Raw genomic sequence first — 14,471 nt, forward strand, 5'->3', positions numbered from 1 at the left:
TATTAAATGTTGTGCATTGGAATATTTCACTAGCCTACCATAGACGACAACGCTAAGGCAGCGGCGTTATCGTCTCTGTGCAAAGACAGGTACATCGGTCTGCGCTTGGTTCAAATTATCCGTCATCATGAGGCAATGTTTCTGGAAAGGAAGTGGTGACCTATATTGACCCGGAATTGGACGCCAAATCCGAGCGATTCTATCGTAGGAGTAAACATGGAGGACAACGGCGGTGAAGATCCTGTTAATAACAACAATAATACAACGGTATCTTCGGAGGGATCTATTATTAAGGTTACAGTCAAAACCCCGAAAGATAAGGAAGAAATCGCCATCTCGGAAGATGCCTCGGTCACTCAGGTTCGTTCATTTTGTTAATCCGCAGCTTGCTAGCGAGTGGCCACAAACGTTAGCTGCTATGCTACATCATCATCATGATGCCCCTGCCCACTTGCATTGGTTAGCCTGTGACAGGCTGTGTGTGTATAGTTAAACATGTTGTTAGTGTAGTTAGCTAACATTTCAGAATTGGACGGTGTAGCGATATTTATAGCTATTTACTTAACAAACTATTCACTAACTTTGTTATGATACGACTCTCAAACACTCTAGTCCTCCATATTGTTAGGTGCTTAGTTGTTTTATGTAGCCTAGCTAGCTAACCGGCTTTCCAACTCAACAAATGACAGCTGATTCCCTGCACAGTCAAGGCAATGTGTCGTGTGACAGTTAGTCATAAAAAAACACATATTTTAATTAAGTAGTTAGCAAACTAGGTACATTGTTAGCTAACGTTGGATAAATGTTGTTAGCTAAATGCTAGCTATCTAGTTTCTTAGCTGTTTCTCCAGAAACAACTTTGTGCTGTCCTTGGTACTCTATAAACAGTCTTCTTCTTCAGAATGTAACGGCACCTCATTGTTCTGAATATCAGTTACTGGACTTTAGATTTCTGTCCATGTGAATCACCTCTCCCATACACAAGTCCCCCTGTTACATTCAAGCTGATGTGTTATGAATCTGTCAGCTGTCTCTTTTCTTCCTGTCCTGTCACTCCAGTCCTGATTGATATCCTGAACAGCTAAATGGCCTACAGCTTATTTTACTCCTGTTTAATGTGCTTCTCATATGTGTAGTATTCTTGTTGCTCACTGGAGGCACAACACTAAGAGTGATTTGGTATTTGTGATCAGGTAGTATGATTCCTGTAATAGGATAAACAATGAGCTTTTACCCAGAGATAAGCAGTGAGGATTTACACAGAGATAAGCAATGGGAATTTACCCAGAAACAAGGCTTTAGAATTAAAATCAGTTAATTGAGATTTGTTTGACTACGTCTCTTTGTTTCCCTTTCTTCCCTCATCTGCCGCCCTCTTTCTCTTGCTGTCCATCCCTCCTCTCTCTCTCTATATATATATATATATCTTTCTCCTTTCCCAGTTTAAGGAGGAGATCTCGCGGAGGTTCAAAGCCAAGCAGGATCAGTTGGTTCTGATCTTTGCAGGGAAGATCCTGAAGGACGGGGACTCACTCAACCAGCACGGCATCAAGGACGGCCTGACAGTACACCTGGTCATAAAGACGGCACACAAGTAAGATGATGCAAAATGGATATTGTGTTTTAGTTGGATACTGTCGTCTTCTTCTGACATTTGGCAGAAGGGGAACATTGGAATTGGAAAAGCAATTGCTTGGTCAACTTTTGAATAGGTGAATAGGCTATATCTAGTGTCTCCACTTGCATCGCCGAATAGCTTTCGGTGACGCAACTGGTTAGTATGCATTAAAGTGGGCGGTCACGTGTTTTTGCAGAATAGGATTACTAGTTTGAGCCGACAGATCTATAACTGACATTTCTATGTGAATTTGGTCGGGTCGCCAAATTCATATTGCATATTGTAGTTTTAATGTGAATATGGAAAAATAACTGATCAGTGCATTGTCCCTCCAGGGCAGGAGATGGCGCTAGTTCCTCCACCTCCTGCACCTCCCAGGTGGGCAGCAGTAGTGGCAGCTCCTCGGGCCCCAGTTCTGCAGCCCACTCCTCCACAGTAGGGTCCACTGGAGGCCCGGCCTCGGCACCCCCACAGACCCCCAACATACTGAGTGAGTTTACAAAGCTAAATAAGTACACACTTCTAATCTTATCTATCCACCCCCTCACACACACCCAACAGTTTATACTGAAAAAGACATCCGACAACAATTTCCAAAGGTCGTTACTATCACCATCACGCCCTCTGACCATGCCCCTTTCCCTCCCTCCTAGCCGGGTTTGGTGACCTGTCCAGTCTGAGCAGCATGGGCATGGGCTCAGCTAACTTCATGGAGCTGCAGCAGCAGATGCAGAGCCAGCTGATGTCCAACCCAGAGATGCTGTCTCAGATCATGGAGAACCCCCTGGTGCAGAACATGATGTCCAACCCAGACCTGATGAGGCAGATGATTGTGGCCAACCCTCAGATGCAGCAGCTGATGGAGCGCAACCCCGAGATCTCCCACATGCTCAACAACCCTGAGCTTATGAGACAGGTGAGGGACCTTACAGTGAAATGCTTACATACGAGCCCCTAACCACCAATGCAGTTTAAAAAAATACGGATAAGAAATAAAAGTAACAATTAAACAGCAGCATTAAAATAACAATAGCAAGACTATATACAGGGGGGTGCCAGTACAAAGTCAATGTGCAGGGGCACTGGTTAGTTGAGGTAATATGTACATGTAGGTAGAGTTATTAAAGTGACTATGCATAGATGATAACAACAGAGACTAGCAGCGGTGTGAAAGAGGGGGGGGGCAATGCAAGTAGTCTGGGTAGCCATTTGATTAGATGTTCAGGAGTCATGGCTTGGGGCTAGAAGCTGTTTAGAAGCCTCTTGGACCTAGACTTGATGCTCCGGTACCACTTGCAGTGCGGTAGCAGAGAGGACAGTCTGACTAGAGTGGCTGGAGTCTTTAGGGTCTTTTTTTAGGGTCTTTCTCTGACACTGCCTGGTATAGAGGTCCTGGATGGCAGGAAGCTTGACCCCAGTGATGCACTGGGCCGTTCGCACTATCCTCTGTAGTGCCTTGAGGTCGGAGGTCGAGCAGTGTCCATACCAGGCAGTGATGTGTACCAGTCAGGATGCTCTCGATGGTGCAGCTGTAGAACCTTTTGAGGATCTGAGGACCCATGCCAAATCTTTTCAGTCTCCTGAGGGGGAACAGGTTTTGTCGGGCCCGCTTCACGACTGTCTTGGTGTGTTTGGACCATGTTAGTTTGTTGGTGATGTGGACACCAAGGAACTTGAAGCTCTCAACCTGCTCCACTGCAGCCCCGTCGATGAGAATGTGGGCGTGCTCGGTCCTCTTTTTCCTATAATCCACAATCATCTCCTTTGTCTTGATCACGTTGCGGGAGAGGTTGTTGTCCTGGCACCACACGGCCAGGTCTCTGACCTCCCTATAGGCTGTTTCATCATTGTCGGTGATCAGGCCTACCACTGTTGTGTCATCGGCAAACTTAATGATGGTGTTGGAGTCGTGCCTGGCCGTGCAGTCATGAGTAAACAGGGAGTACAGGAGGGGACTGAGCACGTACCCCTGAGGGGCCCCTGTGTTGAGGATCAGCGTGGCGGATATGTTGTTACCTACCCTCACCACCTGGGTGCGGCCCGTCAGGAAGTCCAGGATCCAGTTGCAGAGGGAGGTGTTTAGTCCCATGGTCCTTAGCTTATTGATGAGCTTTCAGGGCAGTATGGTGTTGAACGCTGAGCTATATTCAATGTATAGAATTCTCACATAGGTGTTCCTTTTGTCCAGGTGGGAAAAGGGCAGTGTGGAGTGCAATAGAGATTAGAGGTTGACCAACTAATCGGCATGGCAGATTGTTATGAAAACTTGAAATCGGCCCTAATCAATCGGTAATCGACCCTTTTGGACGACGATTGCATTGCAATCCATGTACTGTGTTACTGACGGGTTGGGATTGGCTGGAGTGTACTGTGTTACTGACGGGTTGGGATTGGCTGGAGTGTACTGTGTTGCTGACGGGTTGGGATTGGCTGGAGTGTACTGTGTTGCTGACGGGTTGGGATTGGCTGGAGTGTACTGTGTAACAGACGGGTTGGGATTGGCTGGAGTGTACTGTGTAACAGACAGGTTGGGATTGGCTGGAGTGTACTGTGTTGCTGACGGGTTGGGATTGGCTGGAGTGTACTGGTGTTGCTGACGGGTTGGGATTGGCTGGAGTGTACTGTGTTGCTGACGGGTTGGGATTGGCTGGAGTGTACTGTGTTGCTGACGGGTTGGGATTGGCTGGAGTGTACAGGATCACTGACGGGTTGGGATTGGCTGGAGTGTACTGTGTTGCTGACGGGTTGGGATTGGCTGGAGTGTACTGTGTAACAGACAGGTTGGGATTGGCTGGAGTGTACTGTGTTACTGACGGGTTGGGATTGGCTGGAGTGAACTGTGTTACTGACGGGTTGGGATTAGCTGGAGTGTACAGGATCACTGACGGGTTGGGATTGGCTGGAGTGTACAGGATCACTGACGGGTTGGGATTGGCTGGAGTGTACTGTGTAACAGATGGGTTGGGATTGGCTGGAGTGTACAGGATCACTGACGGGTTGGGATTAGCTGGAGTGTACTGTGTTGCTGACGGGTTGGGATTGGCTGGAGTGTACTGTGTTGCTGACGGGTTGGGATTGGCTGGAGTGTACTGTGTTGATGACGGGTTGGGATTGGCTGGAGTGTACTGTGTTGCTGACGGGTTGGGATTGGCTGGAGTGTACTGTGTTGCTGACGGGTTGGGATTGGCTGGAGTGTACTGTGTTACTGATGGGTTGGGATTGGCTGGAGGTGTACTGTGTTGCTGACGGGTTGGGATTGGCTGGAGTGTACTGTGTAACAGACGGGTTGGGATTGGCTGGAGTGTACAGGATCACTGACGGGTTGGGATTGGCTGGAGTGTACAGGATCACTGACGGGTTGGGATTGGCTGGAGTGTACTGTGTTGCTGACGGGTTGGGATTGGCTGGAGTGTACTGTGTTACTGACAGGTTGGGATTGGCTGGAGTGTACTGTGTTGCTGACGGGTTGGGATTGGCTGGAGTGTACTGTGTAACAGACAGGTTGGGATTAGCTGGAGTGTACTGTGTTGCTGACGGGTTGGGATTGGCTGGAGTGTACTGTGTTACTGACAGGTTGGGATCGGCTGGAATGTACACAGAAGTTAGATTAGGCTAATAATGTAGAAACTGCTGTTTTTTTTATTTATTTTTAACTGTGGGAAGTCGACTGCTTTTTGTGAGGCATCTTTTACATTTAGCTGCATTCTAAATTATTTAAAGAAATAGGTTTCTCAGACACAGATTAAGTTTAGTTCTGGACTAAAAAGAAAGCTCAATTGAGAAAATGTTAAATGATTTTTGTCCAGAGTAAGGCTTAGCCTTATCTGTCTCTGGGAATGATGTTTGGGTCTTCCTTAACCCTCTTGAGTCCCTGTACCCCAGAACCCAGCCTAGCTGAACAATTCCTGTCAACCCCTTCCTGTTCCCTTCTCCTCAGACCATGGAGCTGGCCAGGAACCCTGCTATGATGCAGGAGATGATGCGTAACCAGGACCGGGCGCTTAGCAACCTGGAGAGCATCCCGGGGGGCTACAACGCCCTGCGAAGGATGTACACAGACATCCAGGAACCCATGTTCAGCGCCGCACGAGACCAGGTACCCACTGATGACATTTAATTCAAATGAATTGACATCACGACTAAGTTAAAATTCAAATCAGGGTTTCACCCATTTTTTTAAAGGTTTTTCAGCCTCAGATACAAACTCTAAGCTATCCCATGGAGAGTGCTAAACATAAACTCCATTGGTATATAACAAGTTGATAATGACTTATTTCTCTCCTCTCTCCCAGTTTGGAAACAACCCTTTCTCCGCCCTGGGGGGCAACTCTGATGGGGGGGTGCAGCCGTCGAGGACAGAGAACCGGGAACCACTGCCCAACCCATGGGGCCCCCCCAGCTCCACCAACCCCTCTGAGGGTGGAGGGGGCACGGGCACCACAGGCTCTTCTACCACTGGCAGCACCAACCCCAGTGTCTCCAACCCTCTGGGTGTCAACTCTGCCAGTCTGGGAAATGGTACGGTAATACATAGACTGACTTCCTGTTGAAGTGACAGCATTCAGTTGATTTACTACAGCTTCACATACTGTAATATCACATGTGGACGTGAATTCCTAAATACATACTTATCAATTCATGACACCCATACATACAGTGCATTCAGAAAGTACTCGGACCCCTTGAGTTTTTCCACATTTTGTTACGTAACAGCCTTATTCTAAAATTGATTAAATATATTTTTTTTCCTCAATACCCCATAATGACAAATACCCCACAGTGACAAAGAAAAAAAACAAGTGTAGACATTTTTGAAAATGTATTAAAATTAAAAACGGAAATATCACATTTACGTAAGTATTCAGACACTTTACTTTGTTATAGCACCTTTGGCAGCCATTACAGCCTCAAGTCTTCTTCAAGCTTGGCGCACCTGTATTTGGGGAGTTTCTCCCATTCTTCTCTGCAGATCCTCTCAAGCTCTGTCAGGTTGGATGGGGAGCGTCGCTGCACAGCTATTTTCAGGTCTCCAGAGATGTTCAATCCGGTTCATGTCCAGGCTCTGGCTGTGCCACTCAAGGACATTCAGAGACTGAAGCCACTCCTGCGTTGTCTTGGCAGTGTGCTTAGGGTCGTTGTCCTGTTGGAAGGTGAAACTTCATCCCAGTCTGAGATCTTCAGCGCTATGGAGCAGGTTTTCATCAAGGATCTCTCTCTACTTTGCTCAGTTATCTTTCGCTTGATCCTGACTAGTCTCCCAGTCCCTGCCTCTGGAAAAAAAATCCCCACAGCATGATGCTGCCACCACCATGCTTCGCCGTAGGGATGGTGCCAGGTTTCCTCTAGACGTGACGTTTGACATTCAAGCCAAAGAGTTCAATCTTGGTTTTATTCGACCAGAGAATCTTGTTTCTCATGGTCTGAGAGTCCTTTAGTTGCCTTTTAGCAAACGCCAAGCGGGCTGTTATGTGCCTTTTACTGAGTGGCTTTCGTCTGGCCACTCTACCATATAGGTCTGATTGGTGGAGTGTTGCAGTGATGGTTGTCCTTCTGGAAGGTTCTCCCATCTCCACAGAGGAACTCTGAGGCTCTGTCAGAGTAACCATCGGGTTCTTGGCCACCTCCCTGACCAAGGCCCTTCTCCCCTGATTGCTCAGTTTGTCAGGGCGGCCAGCTCTAGGAAGAGTCTTGGTGGTTCCAAACTTCTTCCATTTAAGAATGATGGACGCCAATGTGTTCTTGGGGACCTTCAATGCTGCAGAAATTGGTAGTGTGCCTTTCCAAATCATGTCCAATCAATTTAACTTACCACAGACTCCAAGTTGTAGAAACATCTCAAGGATGGTCAATGGAAACAGGATGTACATGAGCTCAATTTCGAGTCTCATAGCAAAGGGTCTGAATACTTATGTAAATAAGGTATTTCTGTTTTATTTTTAATACATTTGCTAAAATGTCTAAACCTGTTTTCGCTTTGTCATTATGGGGTATTGTGTGTAGATTGATGATTTGTTTTTATTTAATCAATTTTAGAATAAGGCTGTATCCTAACAGATTGTGGGAAAAGTCAAGGGGTCAGAATACTTTCCGAATGCTCTGTATGTCAAGTTGGGGTTTGTAAGACACACACACACACACAACGGCACCTACCCACCCTCCATCAACGTGTGTGTGTGTGTGTGTGTGTGTGTGTGTGTGTGTGTGTGTGTGTGTGTGCGTGTGTGCGTGCGTCCCAGGCATGTTCAGCAGTCCAGGCATGCAGAGTCTGATGCAGCAGATTTCAGAGAACCCCCAGCTGATGCAGAACATGCTGTCTGCTCCCTACATGCGCAGTATGATGCAGTCTCTGGCCCAGAACCCAGACATGGCCTCCCAGGTCTGTAGCAACAGAGTAGTGGGGGTTATCATGGTTCATAAAGTCACTTTAAGTGTGTCATATGGCACCCTATTCCCTTTCTAGTGCACTACTACCCATAGGGGCCATGGTTAAAAGTAGTGCACTATAAAGGGAATAGGGTGACATTTGGGACACAAATAATCTGAACGCAGGGGGATCCATAGGAATCGATGGGATTGAGTTGTCTGTAATTCATTGGCAGCTGTACAGAACAGGTCCAGCTGGCAGTGCTGTACTTCGAGGTATCTAGAACAGGTCCAGCTGGCAGTGCTGTACTTCGAGGTATCTAGAACAGGTCCAGCTGGCTGGCAGTGCTTTACCTCGAGGTATCTAGAACAGGTCCAGCTGGCTGGCAGTGCTGTACCTCGAGGTATCTAGAACAGGTCCAGCTGGCTGGCAGTGCTTTACCTCGAGGTATCTAGAACAGGTCCAGCTGGCAGTGCTGTACCTCGAGGTATCTAGAACAGGTCCAGCTGGCTGGCAGTGCTGTACCTCGAGGTATCTAAAACATGTCCAGCTGGCTGGCAGTGCTGTACCTCGAGGTATCTAAAACATGTCCAGCTGGCTGGCAGTGCTGTACCTCGAGGTATCTAGAACAGGTCCAGCTGGCAGTGCTGTACCTCGAGGTATCTAGAACAGGTCCAGCTGGCTGGCAGTGCTTTACTTCGAGGTATCTAGAACAGGTCCAGCTGGCAGTGCTGTACCTCGAGGTATCTAGAACAGGTCCAGCTGGCTGGCAGTGCTTTACTTCGAGGTATCTAGAACAGGTCCAGCTGGCAGTGCTGTACCTCGAGGTATCTAGAACAGGTCCAGCTGGCTGGCAGTGCTGTACCTCGAGGTATCTAGAACAGGTCCAGCTGGCTGGCAGTGCTGTACCTCGAGGTATCTAGAACAGGTCCAGCTGGCTGGCAGTGCTTTACTTCGAGGTATCTAGAACAGGTCCAGCTGGCTGGCAGTGCTTTACCTCGAGGTATCTAGAACAGGTCCAGCTGGCTGGCAGTGCTTTACCTCGAGGTATCTAGAACAGGTCCAGCTGGCTGGCAGTGCTTTACCTCGAGGTATCTAGAACAGGTCCAGCTGGCTGGCAGTGCTGTACCTCGAGTTATCTAGAACAGGTCCAGCTGGCTGGCAGTGCTGTACCTCGAGGTATCTAGAACAGGTCCAGCTGGCTGGCAGTGCTGTACCTCGAGGTATCTAGAACAGGTCCAGCTGGCTGGCAGTGCTGTACCTCGAGGTATCTAGAACAGGTCCAGCTGGCTGGCAGTGCTGTACCTCGAGGTATCTAGAACAGGTCCAGCTGGCTGGCAGTGCTGTACCTCGAGGTATCTAGAACAGGTCCAGCTGGCTGGCAGTGCTGTACCTCGAGGTGTCTAGAACAGGTCCAGCTGGCTGGCAGTGCTGTACCTCGAGGTATCTAGAACAGGTCCAGCTGGCTGGCAGTGCTGTACCTCGAGGTATCTAGAACAGGTCCAGCTGGCTGGCAGTGCTGTACCTCGAGGTATCTAGAACAGGTCCAGCTGGCTGGCAGTGCTTTACCTCGAGGTATCTAGAACAGGTCCAGCTGGCTGGCAGTGCTGTACCTCGAGGTATCTAGAACAGGTCCAGCTGGCTGGCAGTGCTGTACCTCGAGGTATCTAGAACAGGTCCAGCTGGCTGGCAGTGCTGTACCTCGAGGTATCTAGAACAGGTCCAGCTGGCTGGCAGTGCTGTACCTCGAGGTATCTAGAACAGGTCCAGCTGGCTGGCAGTGCTGTACCTCGAGGTATCTAGAACATGTCCAGCTGGCTGGCAGTGCTTTACCTCGAGGTATCTAGAACAGGTCCAGCTGGCTGGCAGTGCTGTACCTCGAGGTATCTAGAACAGGTCCAGCTGGCTGGCAGTGCTGTACCTCGAGGTATCTAGAACAGGTCCAGCTGGCTGGCAGTGCTGTACCTCGAGGTATCTAGAACAGGTCCAGCTGGCTGGCAGTGCTGTACCTCGAGGTATCTAGAACAGGTCCAGCTGGCTGGCAGTGCTGTACCTCGAGGTATCTAGAACAGGTCCAGCTGGCTGGCAGTGCTGTACCTCGAGGTATCTAGAACAGGTCCAGCTGGCTGGCAGTGCTGTACCTCGAGGTATCTAGAACAGGTCCAGCTGGCTGGCAGTGCTGTACCTCGAGGTATCTAGAACAGGTCCAGCTGGCTGGCAGTGCTGTACCTCGAGGTATCTAGAACAGGTCCAGCTGGCTGGCAGTGCTGTACCTCGAGGTATCTAGAACAGGTCCAGCTGGCTGGCAGTGCTGTACCTCGGGGTATCTAGAACAGGTCCAGCTGGCTGGCAGTGCTTTACCTCGGGGTATCTAGAACAGGTCCAGCTGGCTGGCAGTGCTGTACCTCGGGGTATCTAGAACAGGTAAAGCACTGCCAGCTGGACCTGTTCTAGATACCCCGAGGTACAGCACTGCCAGCTGGACCTATCTCCATATAGATAGACCGATGTGAGGAAGAGGGTGAGCAACCTCCCCACTGGGGAAGCAGCAGGTTGCAGCTGGTGAACGACAGGACCCTGATCTTCTGTCTCTCCCGCAGGTGTTGATGAATAATCCCCTGTTTGCTGGAAACCCCCAACTGCAGGAACAGTTCAGGAGCCAGCTGCCTGTCTTCCTGCAGCAGGTATACACACACACACACACACACACACACACACACGTATATCAAACAGAGAGCTGAAACTGTCCCAAGGACTTGATTGAATTGATTGAGTCTGAACTGGATGATTTGTTTCAGAATGTTAATTGATTAATTGTTAGTTTGATTGTGACTGATATTGTTTAGATGCAGAACCCAGAGGCACTCTCTGTCATGACCAACCCCCGAGCCATGCAGGCTCTCCTCCAGATACAACAGGGCCTACAGACGCTGCAGACAGAAGCACCGGGACTCATGCCCAGGTACACACACACTGACACCCACTGATGCTCACACTGACATACACACACACACACACACACACCACAGGAGGTCGGTGGCACCTTAATTGGGGAGGATGGGCTCGCGGTAATGGCTGGAGCGGAATGGTATCAAATACAACAAACGCTCTGTTCCAGCCATTATTGGGAGCCGTCCTCCCCTCAGCAGCCTCCGCTGACAAAGAGACACACTGACACACACTTTGGGTAGTAGATTAAATCCTCTGTTAGGCAATATGTTCTCTGGGTCTATACTAACCGCTTTGTGTCTCCCAGTTTGGCACCGGGTGGGCTGCCAGGTGGTCTACCAGGGGGGCTAGTAGGTGGATTACCAGGTGGAATTCCCACAACCCCCCTGTCTGTAGGAGGGGGTGTGGCTTCAGAGAACCCTGCCTCATCGCCGAGCGCCGGGACAAACCCTGCCCAGCAGCTGATGATGCAGCAGATGCTCCAAATGTTCGCAGGAGGGAATGCCTCGGTACGTACCACACACATCCTGTCTTCCCTCATTCTGTTTTACTGTTTGATTGATTGGTTGACTGATTTGATTGAGTGATTGTGACTGGTCCCCCCTACAGAGCCAGACCCCAGAGGTGCAGTTCCAGCAGCAGCTGGAGCAGCTGGGTGCTATGGGCTTCATCAACCGAGAGGCCAACCTGCAGGCCCTCATCGCTACAGGAGGAGATGTCAACGCTGCCATCGAGAGACTGCTGGGCTCTCAGCCCTCATAAAGACACACTCGCACACACACACAGTTACGTATATAAGCATACGTCGATACAGACACACGAATACACACTATCCAGCTCTGGGTAGCAAGGGATAAACACACACACATACTGTCTACAGAGAACCAACAAGTGAAATGAACAGTCCCAAACCGACACAGATGAGACCCGGTCAGGATATGTACCATTCTAAACATCCACCGCAGCCGCCTGTCAGATCATGCCCCCCCCCCCACCCCCATATCCCCTGTTCTTAGCCTCATCCACAGAGCTCTGACCAGCAGAACCAGACTGACCAGACCATCTCCTCTCTTAAACAGAGATGCTTTACCCTACAAGATTCACTCATCCATCTTCCTCTCTAATAAATCTGAGGGGTTTATTCAATGAGATGAGAGTTCAGAGTGTGGCAGATTGAAATGCATTCACTGCATTGCATAGAGCTGTTATGACACATTTGTTTCCTGTCTATATGTTGCATTTCTGTCTACAGTGATGTGAACAATCCACCATTTTGACCAAACCCCTGATGTGCAGGGGATATGGAGAGGGGAGGAAGAGAGAAATACAAAATAGTTTTGTCAATCTCACACGGATATCAGGCCCCAATCCCTTCCCCCTCTTTCCACTACTTTAACCGTCCAAAACTCTTTCTATTTATTGCTAGTGCTGAAAAGAAAAGATCCACCACACTTCCCTAAAATTGCAAAATTGTCATTCCAGATAGGATATATCCATCTCCTCTCAGCCGTGAGTTGTTCCCTCAAGGCTCGACTGCTGTGCCTTCTTGTCTTCAACAAACCCCTTTAACAACAACCACTCCCATCAAATGGATGGATTTGATCAAACCCTGGCTAGTCAAATCAAATGAGTCTGCCGGTGCTGGTGTAGATTGACTTCACACAGGCGGTGCCACATGATTGAGAAATGTCATGATAATCGTTAATGAAGGAAGACAGGTGTGGTTCTGAGGAAGACACCGAAAGACGAGACAGACAGATTTCCTTTTCATTTTAAGCTGATTCATTATGTATTTTAATTTGATGTGTAAGTCATACCTACCTATAGATAATCTGTTTTGTCTCATCATTAAACAAAACTCTTCCTGGAAAATGTATGAATAAAATATTATGAAAAAAGGCTTTACATTTTTGGTATGGTGTGGCACCATAAGTTGTTGTAAATTAGGTTCTTGCTTTTTGCTTTTATTTTAGCATTGTAGTTGTGGTAACCTTGGCAATGGCTTCCATAACTGTGATTTGTCTGTTGGCCTCAGCTGAAAATCCATACCCAATTCAACATGTTTGAACTGACTTAACAGTACTGTACTACAAAATAAAACTAAGTTGGTCAATAAGAACCCTATTTCAAATTGTGACCATCCTGACTTGTAGTATGAAGAACAGAATTATACTGCACGTTCCATTCAGCAGTCCACTCCACTTATAAATAACTTATTCTGGAAGTAGTGAAACAGTTTAATTTAAGTTGATTAATGAATAATGCATTTACCTGGTAGCCTGGAGGCTCCTCGATGTTATACTGTCATCTACTGTAGTATCCAACTGTCAAATGAGGATTTGTCACGTTGCATTGGACGAGGGTGCATTGGAACTGTCATTTAGTTTAGTGCACCTCTGTAGTCAGGGCCGTGCACAGACCTTTCAGTGGGCAGGTGCACAGACCTTTCAGTGGGCAGGTGCTCAGACCTTTCAGTGGGCAGGTGCACAGACCTTTCAGTGGGCAGGTGCACAGACCTTTCAGTGGGCAGGTGCTCAGACCTTTCAGTGGGCAGGTGCACAGACCTTTCAGTGGGCAGGTGCACAGACCTTTCAGTGGGCAGGTGCACAGACCTTTCAGTGGGCAGGTGCACAGACCTTTCAGTGGGCAGGTGCTCAGACCTTTCAGTGGGCAGGTGCACAAAATGAAAAATGGGCACTCCCCTCCCCGCATGATAATTATTTTCAAAATATCTCGAAATTCATAACATACCAAATGCCTCTAGTGAAAATTAAATTAAAAAAATACAAATAGCATAGGCCTATTTATTTCTGCAACACAATCATCACAAATTGTAAGCAAGCTATTTACTTTGACTCCAAAAGACATGACTGACCTCGGGAAAAGAGTGTGGGCTGTCAGCTGATCATTGTTGATTGATTTCCATTCTCTTTTACTAATTGTGAATTAACTGTCTTTTTGCATCTCTTTGCTGTGGATATCAGCCAACCAGACGGAATATTGATGATGTAGGCTAAATCAAGTGTTAAACAAATGTCATGTTGCTGTGGCAGTACTGTTGATATTTACTAGGTAGCTAGCAACACACTCGACCTGTGACCGCAACGCTCAAGACATGCAAGTTTGGATACCGGGCGCGTGTGAGCTCCATATAGGATGGCAAGCAGGAGAAACCAGAGCCATATACACAACATGGCCAAAAGTAGTTGACCACTACATGGTCAAATTAGTGGATTTGGCTATTTCAGCCACACCTGTTGCTGAGAGGTGGGAAAAAAATTGACCACACAGCCATGTAATCTCCATAGACAAACATTGGCAGTAGAATGGCCTTACTGAAGAGCTCAGGGACTTTCAACGTGGCACCTTTTTATAGGATGCCACCTTCCCAACAAGTCAGTTCAATTACTTTTTGTCCTGCTAGAGCTGCCCCGGTCAACTGTAAATGCTGTTATTTTGAAGTGGAAACCTCTAAGAACAATGACGGCAAAGTGGTAGGCCACACAAGCTCAGAACGGGACCGTCGAGTGCTGTCCTGGG

At 48.2% G+C, this 14,471-nt stretch overlaps 1 protein-coding gene across 1 annotated transcript; it reads left to right on the top strand.

The window, feature by feature from the left end:
• Window positions 1-71: 71 nt before the first annotated feature.
• On the top strand, window positions 72-13,055 carry LOC106570499 (ubiquilin-4). Its single transcript, XM_014142905.2, has 11 exons — window positions 72-360; window positions 1,443-1,594; window positions 1,954-2,108; window positions 2,272-2,534; window positions 5,556-5,714; window positions 5,911-6,136; window positions 7,855-7,994; window positions 10,583-10,666; window positions 10,829-10,944; window positions 11,239-11,440; window positions 11,541-13,055. Exons 1-11 carry the CDS (start codon window positions 217-219, stop codon window positions 11,691-11,693), a joined length of 1,794 nt encoding a protein of 597 aa, XP_013998380.1. The 5' UTR covers window positions 72-216; the 3' UTR covers window positions 11,694-13,055.
• The last annotated feature ends 1,416 nt before the right edge of the window (window positions 13,056-14,471 follow it).

Source organism: Salmo salar, chromosome ssa14 (genome assembly GCF_905237065.1).
Source record: "Salmo salar chromosome ssa14, Ssal_v3.1, whole genome shotgun sequence".
In the NCBI taxonomy this organism is placed as follows: domain Eukaryota; kingdom Metazoa; phylum Chordata; class Actinopteri; order Salmoniformes; family Salmonidae; genus Salmo; species Salmo salar.

Bases quoted from the DNA above. Each gene is read 5' to 3' on its own strand.
- LOC106570499 (XM_014142905.2), top strand. From the start codon at position 217: ATGGAGGACAACGGCGGTGAAGATCCTGTTAATAACAACAATAATACA. The intron at 361-1,442 runs GTTCGTTCATTT...CTCCTTTCCCAG, and splicing joins AAGATGCCTCGGTCACTCAG to TTTAAGGAGGAGATCTCGCG. The intron at 10,667-10,828 runs GTATACACACAC...GATATTGTTTAG, and splicing joins TGCCTGTCTTCCTGCAGCAG to ATGCAGAACCCAGAGGCACT.